This window comes from Myxocyprinus asiaticus, chromosome 7 (assembly GCF_019703515.2).
Source record: "Myxocyprinus asiaticus isolate MX2 ecotype Aquarium Trade chromosome 7, UBuf_Myxa_2, whole genome shotgun sequence".
Classification (NCBI taxonomy): Eukaryota; Metazoa; Chordata; class Actinopteri; order Cypriniformes; family Catostomidae; genus Myxocyprinus; species Myxocyprinus asiaticus.
The window spans coordinates 10,221,409-10,233,337 of NC_059350.1; the positions used below are offsets into that span (position 1 = coordinate 10,221,409).

General features: G+C 36.5%; 1 protein-coding gene across 2 annotated transcripts in view; it reads right to left on the reverse strand.

Moving 5' to 3' along the window:
* pkn1a (protein kinase N1a) overlaps positions 1–11,226 on the reverse strand; it is a 77,200-nt gene extending 65,974 nt beyond the window's left edge. The window contains exons 1-2 of one of the 2 annotated variants that reach the window (XM_051702752.1): positions 10,950–11,226; positions 10,508–10,773 (exon numbers count right to left, since the gene is read on the reverse strand). In XM_051702752.1, coding sequence (XP_051558712.1) covers positions 10,508–10,528 — 21 coding nt within the window. In that variant the 5' untranslated portion in view covers positions 10,529–10,773; positions 10,950–11,226. Of the gene's footprint in view, positions 1–10,507 lie in introns of both variants that reach the window. The other variant, XM_051702753.1, reaches the window with a different exon arrangement.
* Between the last annotated feature and the right edge of the window lie 703 nt (positions 11,227–11,929).

Below are 11,929 nucleotides of genomic sequence, written 5' to 3' on the forward strand. Positions count from 1 at the left end.
GAGTCAGTCGTTCGGCAACTGGACTACACTGATAGCGCTTTACTGTTTAACGCTTATGATTAGATAGTAGGGCTGTAACGATACACAAAATCCACGGTTCGGTTCACACCTCGATATTTTTTTTTAATTTTTTTTTTTGGGGGGGGGGGGATTGGGGGGGTGGAATAATAGTGTTCAGAACAGTGTTACTATGAATGCAAATTTTAATACAATGAAAAAGACAGTCTATTAGCATAACATAAATATATATAAATAAATAAAAAATTTCCAACATTATTTTGAATGTCCATGTATTAAAATAAAATATTTGATGCCATGAGTGTACCTTCCTTTACTATTACTATTATTTTGAATGGCCATGGAAAATGAAGCAATGTGATAATTTTACCTGGTCGCAAAAAGTAGTCCATTAATTTACCTGATGAACTTTCACCTTTTGCTGACTCTTTATGCTTTGCAGAGCTAATGTTTGCTTCTAAATCACTTGCATCTTTATTAGCAACTGACACTTAAGTGCCAGCTTTACATGTCATACATTCTGCTTCCCACGGATCTCGACCTGAATAAAAGCATGGGAATTTATTTGCAAATCTTCTGTAAATTTGCACTTTAGTTTGGGCATTGTTTCCACTCAGCTGTCATTACTACTGTCAAGCAACTGTCTGATGCCGAACACAACAGCGCTTCGCGCGTTCGCGGAGAGATTGACAGGCAGGAATTTGGCCAATACTTGCTGCAAGCCTCTTATAATCTACCAATTGGTGTGCGAGAAGGCGGGACTTACAAAGAGGGGTTAAAGCAATGCAAATATGCGCACACACAATGAAGTATTAGACCAGATGCACATCATAATGCAACTAAAGCCGAATCCCGGACATTTTCACAAATTTAGAAATCCCAGCCGGACGCATGTCCGGGAAAAAGAGGAGGAATGGTCACCCTAATTTTATTGTAGTATGTGTAAAGAGCTCAAGGGGCTGCATCTGTAACTGACGGCAGGCTGCTGGGGTTGTAGAGAGGCGTGTCGCGGCACGGAATCGTGGATGTTTGTATCGCGATTTCGGTTGCAGTTTGCGTATTGTTACAGCCCTATTAGATAGCGGTGTTGCAGTGCCAATGAATGGTAGGAAACACTGTCAGTGTATTTTAGCATGGTGTACTGTCTGCTTTGGCAGATGAATGCACATTCAAGGACCAAACTGGGCCAAAAGTCATTAACATAATTCAGTACATTTTTTTTTTTAAAAGAAACAGTTCTTGGTTCCCAAACCTAATTGTACAGTAGGGCTGCACAATTAATCGAAATAAATTTGAAATCGCTATATGACCACAAAGGACTGTGATTTAATTAAAGATATAGTCTGCTCACGCTGCTCACTTCAAAGTTTATGTGTGCTGCTCTGTCCTGTCTGTATTGTCCATTATTTTTCAGAGCGGTTCTTTGCTATAAAACTCCTCCTCATGCTCCAATGTGCTCAGTTCAGTCCCGTTTGCTCACGTGTGTGGAGCATGTTATATTTAAAATGCTCCAGATTCACTTCCATTTCACTTTTTTCATAATTCCAGATATGTGTGGCCACTATACGTTAATATAAAAATTAGGCCTGCCGCACTTATTAAATAACCTCGGTTAGATCAAATAACCGTGATCAGACGATTATTGTGCACTTAAAATTCCAATCACATTTCAATGCCCAAATAAGGGAATTTTAAGCTTATCTATAAATGCCATGAATGGCGCATTTGTGTGTCATTCAGTTAAACTCTGATCATCACTGAGCCACACCGCTGACTACCACCCCTGGAGTAGTGAGTTCGAATCCAGGGTGTGCTGAGTGACTCCAGCCAGGTCTCCTAAGCAACCAAATTGGCCTGGTTGCTAGGGAGGGTAGAGTCACATGGGGTAACCTCCTTATGGTCACGATTAAGTGGTTCTCACGTGGTAAGTTGTGCATGGATGGCAGAGAGTAGCATGAGCCTCCACATGCTGTGAGTCTCCGCAGTGTCATGCACAGCAAGCCAGAAGCGGAGGCAACTGAGACTTGTCCTCCATCACCCGGATTGGTGGTGAGTAACCGCGCCACCATGAGGACCTAGTAAGTAGTGGGAATTGGGCATTCCAAAATTGTGGAGAAAAGGGGATCAAATGTTATGTTATATATATATATATATATATATATATATATATATATATATATATATATATATATATATATATATTTGTATGTCATTCTTTTAGTTTTAAAGCCTTAAAAAAGGAAATTATATATCCTTATTTTATTATTTGATTTATAAATGTGTAGTTAAATATGTAAATATTACTTCTGAAGGTGTATGAAGCACACATGCACCTTAAGAAATATGACAATTAATCGTGAAAGCCCTAAAAGAGACAATTAATTGTCATAATCGCAATTATGAGTTTGACAATTAATCACCAGCCAAATTTCATAATCGTGACAGCCCTAATACAAATACAAATAATACTACCCATGACACCAGGTATTTGTGGACAGAGGAAATGTTAAAATGAGGAGAACATTATACAGCTGTTGTGAATGTAAACTCAGCTACAGAGAAACTCTTCATGCAGTACGCATGTGACGGTATTCGGTAATATGGTATTTCACGGTAATTAACATGCACAGTATTGTTGTCGTAGGCACTTTAAACTACGGTAAATAATTCTAGATAACCTTTTAGCCAAATTGTTTAGATTGTTTTCTGATTGCACAGTAGTTCTTTTCCCACCAATGAATCAAGATTCACAACACTGCGTGTATGCGGCACAAATGACACATGCGTACTCTGATGTAAACAAAAGCAATGTGGATGAGAAGCAGGCAGGAGGAGGAATGCAGCCAACCCTTTATTTGCCTTCTAATAGGGTTAAGTCGGAATTGTGGAAGTATTTTGGGTTCTATAAAAATCCAGAGGGTTTGTTTTTTGGAAATGGTTTCCTTTTGTGTAAAACATATGGCAGAAAAGAGGCAGAGAAACACAGGAACACCTCCAACATGTTCGCTCATCTGCGGGACAGGAAAGTTGTGACAGTTCTGCTCCTTTTTCCAAACTTTTTTTGAAAACTGAGAGACATTACACTAAGAGACAACTAGCTAAATGACAACTATGATGACAAAGAGAGTGAACTGTTGTTGCCATTTGCAGATAATGTGTAGCTTGCTTTCCAGTGGCCGAAGAGTAGTTCGCTAAAACTGAACTAGCTCCACAGTAACGTTTGCATTTTGTAGTAACAACTAAAATACAGTTGTAATCAGCTAATAGTAAGTACGTCGCCATACAATGTGAGTAAATTGCAGATATTACATTTGTAGCTAGCGCCTAGCTATATATACTAGTGTTGTCAGAAGTACCGGTACTTCGGTACCAAGTCGATGCTAAAACAGAAAGATGTAATGATATCAGTGTTTCTGCAGTGACACTCAGCGTGCAGTTTGACTGACACATGACAGCTTTAAAATGCTCACATGCTTATTTTGAACATGTGCTCTGTTGCTCCTTTTACACTGAAATGGAACATTTATCAAATTAAAATCGTAGCATGTCCTAGTGTGATTTATTAAACCGCTAACGGCTGCAATCTTAGCGTGGATGAGCTGTGTACTCTGAATGAATAAATCTGACCGCTCATCCACTAGAAAATCCACAGACATTGAGAATCATTCACGTTGTATCAGATGACAGAGCAGAGCACTCATCCACTGTGAACCACACAGCACATGTAAACTACATATTTATATAATTAAATCACAGCATTTGCGCTTTTATCTCAACTCAAACTTTATTTATATAGCATTTAAAACAAGAGTTGACCAAAGTGCTTCACAGTAATAAAATGTAAACATTCAAAAATTCAAAATTACCACATACACAAACACTCCAAAACTGTTTCCTACATTTCATTTGTCAGACTCAAAGGCCAGTGTAAAAAGATGAGATTTCAGACGTGACTTAAAAGTCTGCTTATCCGGAAAAATGAAGCATCCGGCAAAAAACCCACATCATAAAAGCACAATCACAATAAAAGCTAGATGCCTGAAATTGAAGAAATTGTGACAGAAATATATAACAACTGTATCGTAAAATTTTATATTCGCTGTAATAATAATAATAATTATTATTATTATTATTATTAGTCAAAATATCACAAGCAAGACTGCTGTTGAATAAAAGTCTGAAGGAAAAAAGCAATAACATTTTTACTTATAACGATTAATTGATTAGACACCATTTTGATGATGAAATTAAACTAAACTTTAAAACATGGAGTTCTGGAAAATAATAACAATTATTAAACTATAATTATTAAAAATAACTAAACTGGTGTGTTCAGTAGCACATTATCATATTAGCATATTTTTGCTGTGGTATCGAAATTGGTATCGAGAACCGTGAAATTTCACTGGTATCGGTACCGACTACTGAAATTTTAGTACCGTGACAACACTAACATATACACTAGCAACTGTATTGCTATCTAGAAACAACATGCATACTATTGTTGTAGCCCAGTAGCTGGCTCGATAAAATTAGTCTTGCTTTACTTTAACATTAGCCTCAAAAAGACAAATTGTAGGTCTTTACTGATCTGTAATGATCAGTGGCCCTGTGGCAAAATGAACATTTAGATAAGATATCAACTTAATGTTATATTTGGCTATGTATCTATGGTGTTGATGGTAGTTTTTTAAATGTTCAGGGTTCTTTTCAAAGTTCTTTGTTATCTGTTAATTTAAAAGGCCAATTTGGTATTGAACAAGTAATTAAACTTGTAATTAAGAGAACAACAATAAACTTCAAATCAAACCGTGATAAAAGCTTCACCAATTATCATGATGTGAAAATGTCATACCATCACATGCCTAATGCAGTTAAAAGCTTGATGGTTTAGAACTCATTAGCTTAACTGGACTGCATAGCAATGCCCCGTGCAACTTAAGATTTTATAACAGAAATGTATTACTATTGTATAATAATAATAATAATATTTAATACAATAATATAATATGCAAGTTGACTGGCTTCCAAAACAATTATGATGATGAACAGTGGGTTGGTACAATGTAAATATGAAGAAGAAAGTGTTTTTTTCTCTCTCTCTCTCTCTCTGTTTCACTGTTTTATTTATTTGTTTCTTTCTTCATTTCTGGCTGAAGTGAAAGATAAGAGTTTGGTTCTTTTTGAGAGGACTCAAGTTTGAACCCTCAAAGAGTAGCGTAAGTCTATTTATTAGAGCCCGACTGATATGGGATTTTTGAAATCGATACCGATACCGATTTTAGAGAGGGAAAATTCACAGATTATCGATATGGTGGCCAATATATTAAATTTTTGAGCCGGAATGAAAACAGACCTTTTCTATGTGGATTTTTCACTGATTTTGCACCGATATGACTATGCAAAGGTACTCAGAAGGCTGCTTTCTTAAACAAATATTTTTATCAAAGAATATATGACATTATTATTATACATTGTCAACAAATTCTAGAAATGAACACTGAGAAAATAAAAAATAAATAAAAATACAATAAATAGCTAAATAAACATCAGTACTGTTTAGTATCAGTCAAATGCTGACCATTTAAATAAAGAATAAATAAAAAATAAAATAAATAGCTAAATAAACATCAGTATTACTGTTTTGTATCAGTCAAATGCTGAATATTAATACTGCCGAGTCAAGAGATAAACAGCAGCAGCGGTGTTACACCGTATTCTGCTATACAAGCTCAGGGGAAACTTTCAATGGTGGAAAACCAGACTTTTAAATATTACATTTTATAAATGACATGACTGGAATTGTTTGGTTGAAGGGGGTACCAAACTGTGAATCCTGAACAAAACAGTTTGGTGAATACATGTTTACACATTAGCTTCCACTCAGCTGACAACAATGAAAGTAGCTACGTGATTAGCTAGTTAGCTATAAGCTCGTTGTCACAGAGAGTAAAAGACGGACGTTGTTTATTATACTTTACAGCATTGTGTCTCACCAACTAGGTAACAACATAGCATGAAATCAACACTCATCAGACACAATCCACCACCGCACCGTTGTCTGCTGAGCTGCAAAAAGATGCTCTGATGTTTATCTTTCAATCTGCTACATTACTGACTGCACTGACAAACTATAGCTGGCTAACAGCAAACAGACATGAGTGACATGGTTGTCAGGGACAGGGTTAATGTTATATCAGTTATACTGAAAAGGGAAAATGATGGAGTCATTTTTTATTAAGTTTCCAGTATGTATTTCACAAACTAGTTAACTTACCGACACACAGCTCAACTCCGCCCTGTCTGCAGAGCCGCCGTCAGCTCATATATATCGGTCGGGCACTACTTTTTATTGGCAGTAGAACATGGGCAAAACATTACCAAATTTTGCCCATGTTCTACTGTCAAACATTTACTAGTGATTCCTTTTCGGCTCAAGATTGCAATCGCAATTTGACTTTTTCGTTGACAAATCGTGCAGCTCTATTGCACAGGAAACAGCAAGTTTGTTATCAACTGACTAATCGTTCACTATTCAGTACACTAGCACACTTGCTCGTGTGATATTGCTTTTTTACAACAGTTCCATAAACAACAAGTTAATATTAGGGCTGGGTAAAAATATTGATTTTCAAATGCATTGCGATCTTTGTTTAAATAATTTTGATAATGATTCTCAAATCCCAAAATCGATCCTTCACTCTATGTGGTAACCCTCTATAATGCAAGTAAATTACTCGCATGTGCAACCAAATCTCACACTGTGTGAATAAAAAATGTCTATGATAAGCCACTGGATAGTAAAAGTTCAGATTTCACTCACCAGTGATTGAGTAGTATAGTGGAGAAGAAGTTAGTAGCTTAGATGTCCTTTCACTGCATGCTGAGAGTAAAAGTTTGGTTTAACTCGTTCTGTGTGTCCAAAGATGAGATCCACGGATTCATTTGTCATTGAATAATGTCTCTTTTAATACCATTTCTGTTCTTTACAGTCAGTTGTTGATTAAAAACAACAAAAAAAAGAAACATTTCATTCTAATCACACATGGATGCGCTAAAGAAATTACGCACGTCTTCTCTCGTTATATGTGCTTACTGGCTGATGTCTCTAAAAGAGACAGTACTGATTAAGCACGTGTTCTACATATCAATGTTAATACAATGTAAATACTACAAATTATGCAAGGAAACAATAAATATGTAACAAAAAATATATATGCAACATTTCAAGACAATAATTGATGGAATAGACTGATTTTTTTTTTCCAAAAGCTAAAATGTGACCAATTTGATGAAAAACGAATGATAATATCCAATTTGTAAAATTAATATTTTAAAATTGTACATAGAAGGGTTAACTAGTAGAAGGTTCCTTTATAATTAAGAGAGAATTTATTTTATATGTGAGCAAAATGGACACTGAAGCAGAAATGTATCCATATGAATCAATACCGAATCAAATCGAGCTCTCAATTTAATCGAGACCTTGTGAATTGGAATCTAATCGAATCGGGAAATCTGTATCAATACCTAGCCCTAGTTAATAGACTCAATGACACAGTATGGTCAGTTATTTTATTTATTTTTGTTCCGCCAATGAAAATTGCCCTGTAGAAATGCTGCAGAGGATAGAATTGGAATTCTGTATAGTGAACACAAACAGAGTGGTAAAAACAGTGAAGCATCAAGCATTCCAGTGCTGTTTTACAAAATATCAACTCTCTTGAAATGCCACTTGACTCAACCACTCTTACAACCACTGCACCTTCTCAATTAAGCAGGACTGCAAAAAAAAAAAAAAAAAAAATGCTTTCTAGAATAAATGAACCTCCAATTTCCCATCAAGAGGTGAAGACAAAATATTGAGCAGAGCAGGTGCATGGTCTACCTAATTCCATACACCACGTACACACAAGAGAATCAATTTGCTGATGGTACATATTGACAAAAACAATATGCAGTTGTGTTAAAAGCCAGCGAAGTGAAGACAGGGCAGGAAACTGGGAACTGGCTTACTCTTACAACCCCCATTAAGCTGGTCTAATGCATAACGGGAACGCAGATACACACAACAAGATGGAATGAGGCTTTACAGAAGGCACTAGCACATCACATTAAGTTCTGTCAGTTCCATCTGTGAACTAGTAATCTAGTGAGCAAACAAACTGTTGTCATGTTTGTGAGATGCATCTGTGTACAGTATATTCTGCTGTGTGTCTTTGTGAGGATTAGGACAGATTTGAACACTTTGTATTGCGTCTATGAAATAAAAAATGGAAGCAGACCAAAAAATTATGTTCATTAACCTTTATATTGTGTTCCAGTCAAAACTGACCGATTTTTTTTTTTCAGAAAACTGTAGTTTATTTAATCCAGTTGGAATCAAATTCCATGACTTTGTTCACACAGGGCATCTAAACACATTTTCATAAAATTTTATTGGTTTTATACCACTTTGTTACACCTGTGGTGTTCCTGGTCTAAAGTGACCGGCCATTGGAAATGAATGGATTAAACTACAAAATACAGAAATATTAAGTGTTTAGGAGCATCCAAATCCTTTAGATGAGCACATAAGTGGATGTGCGTTTCCACACACAAAGTTCTCGGACATGTGCGCACACACACACACATACACACAACATGTGTTGTGCGCCCTTTTGTGCATCGTCTTTCCATGTACACTCTTTGAGGAATATTTCAAGATCTACTTATCATATGATGTGTTTGGGCTCATTTGAATCGGGTGAGTCCTTGTCTATGGTATATGTATGTTTCAAGAAGTAATAAGGAAAAGAGTGACATAAAGACACTCCTGTTTATTATATTTATGTGTGTTAGTGGGAGTTTCATACACTAACACTCACTGCAGTTTGGCCTCTGAGTGAAACAAATTTGCTCATTGCATTTACTTATTGAAACCATTCCAACGACATATAACACATGGCTATCTCATCTTTTTTTTTTTACCACCTCTGAATATAATTGTTATGATAACAAATGTGCAAATTATGAGAACAATTTAGTTCTAATTTTTCAGCAAATTAAAAAGCATTATTTAAGAATTGGTAGGATATGCATATCTGCATTGTAAAGTCCATATTCTAAGCTTTAAAATGACACCTATTTTGTTTAGATCAAGCGAGTGGGTATTTTATTACATAATTTTTTTTTTCCTGCAGGGAGTGCCCCCCACTAGCCCAGTATAAGCTCAGTTCAGTGAATCCTTCTATCAATATTTATTTTTATTTTTAAATATGTTCAAAAAAGAACTACAAAGCCTGTCATAATTACTTAAAAAGAAGTTGACAAAAAGACTGAATGCAATATCTTGGGAAAATACATGCAATATGAGAGATTTATGAACAATCTTATTGGGCCGGTCATTTTTGACCGAGAACACAAAAGGTGTTAGCACAAACAAACACAACACAGTTTGCTGCTGACTCAATCACATTTACATTCCTAATAATGACTTGCTTTTGCTTAGTCATCCTAAGTGTGCACACAAGTGTGTGTACGGCTATGCTACAAGAGACTGTGAATTTATGTAACAAAGAGAATTTGTGTAGGACTATCACTTTATCCGTGTGTCTCTGACTACCACCTCTGAACATGACAACAATCATTCACATTTGCCCACAGTAATCATATACACAGAAAGGTTCAGATTGGCGAAACGTTGGCGGTCCAATAGCCTAAATGTTAAAATGTTCCAAAATGTACCAAATAATAGGGATATTGTTGCACTGGCCAGTTAATAATGCTCACAATACTCTACCACTTTAATAGCCAGCTATAAATTTGTTTTAAATTGTTTATAATCATAAGTTTTTTTATATTTTTTGCCAAAATAGCTTATGTGTCCAAGTTACATAACAAAAGTCTGGCTTGTATTGAGTTGACCATAAACAGTAAGACATGTAAAACTGTTAAAATAAATCAGAGAGTCTTTAAAGACTTTCCAGAAGTCATTAAATAGTGTGAAGGAAATCTACACAAAGCCTGCCCTAAACTATGACTTTACCATTATTGTTTTTATAATGTCACTGGGAAAACAGATTCCAGACCCTCAAATCTCTGACAAACCACCATGAGGAGTTTTTGGGGAAACATAAATATTGGTGTTTAACACAAAGCGGGTCTTTTCAGATGAATTGCTGTAAATTTCGTGTACAGCCCAAACACTTTGTCTTTGTTTAGCCACCAAATGGAAGAGAAATTACCCCTCAAATAAAGGGTGGGCAGGGGACTCCGTCAATTTAGAGATGAACCGGGGTCATTCATCCATTCGAATGGCTTTGTTAAATAACTGTGAATGCATATGCAAGGGTTTAAAAGCAACTCTATTGTCTGACCCCAAATCCATGGGATTCTTTTGGTACAACAAAACAAGCGGCGGTCTTGCAACATCGATTCGATTCAAATTTGAGACCAGTAGTGAAACACTTCGATTGTATGTTTCTACAGTATCAAGCAGTCAACTTACTTGGATGGAGTCATTTGCCATGGTTGTATTGGAATTGTGTCAGGACACCCAGATCAGCGTTGTCTTTTATCCTCTTGCTAGATTGCCAATGTTCGCCAACAAAGACGTCCTATTATTCTGTCAGCTTCCAGTGCAACAGTGTAAAATCCAGTCGCGCTTCGCCAGTCGATTAAAACTCCCTGCTTGTATTAAAGGCGTTTGCATCACTGTCAGACCTGATGCAGATCCGTGTTATCTGGACATCACCAAATCACCTTTGCACTTTCCTAAAATTCAAGGCGAGGGGCCAAAATAAAAAAAACTACAAGTTAAAACGACACAAATGCATCAGGTATCTAAACGACAACGGTTATTCACGCATATCCTCTACTGGCAGGTAGACACCAACAGCTTGCAGTTAAGTCGCACATATTGTTCCATGACGGCATCCTAAAATACTTACTCTGGCGAAGCTGCACACAGACTCTGCACACGCAACTTGAACTGGGAGGGTACTAAGACGACAGAGTTGAGCTCCGCTTCTTAATTCATCACCTCGCAAATAGAAACGGATATGATCTCTGCCTTCTGTTTACCAAACGAGACCAGAGGAGTTCGCGTTCGCAGCCGGTGAATAACGTAATAAACGATCGTCTTTAGAAGACTGCCTCGCATCTTTTCTGTATACTGGTCTCGCGCCAGTGGCAATGGCTCGCGCGGCACTGTCTTTACTATTCCCGGGAGCGCGCAGTGTGGACGCAGCCAGTGCTCCGGTTGCGCGTTCCTGTGGGTCACATGACCTCGCATTGTGCGTCCACATGCAAATTAATTTAACTTCCATGGCGCTCTTTGATGATTCACATTAAAGGAATATTCCGGGTTCAATACAAGTTAAGCTCAATCGACAGCATTATGATTGATTACCACAAAAATCAGTTTTTATATGCCCATCCTTTTCTTAAAAAAAAGTCAAAATCTGGGTTCCTGTGAGGCACTTACAATGGAAGTGAATGGGGCCAGTCCGTAAACGTTATAATACTCACTGTTTCAAAAGTATATCCACAAGACATAAAGAATATGTGTGTTAACATGATTTTAGTGAGATAAAATCAGTTACTAAAATGTTCAACTTCGTTGCCATGATGATGTACTGTCAACAAACACTAAAACCTTAAAAATGACGATTTAAACAACTTTACAGCTCAAATAATACTAAATAATAATAAATGACAGAAGAATTAATGTAAGTGCTTTTATAAAATTATAAGCTTCACATTTCTGCCTTTAAACCCACCAAAAATTGTCCCCATTCACTTGCATTGTAAGTGCCTCAGTGTAATTTAGATTTTTGCTTTTTTAAAGAAAAGGAGGGACGAATTGAAATAATGGTTTTTTTGTTTTGTTTGTTTTTTGTGGTATTCAACATAATGCCACAAATGCTGT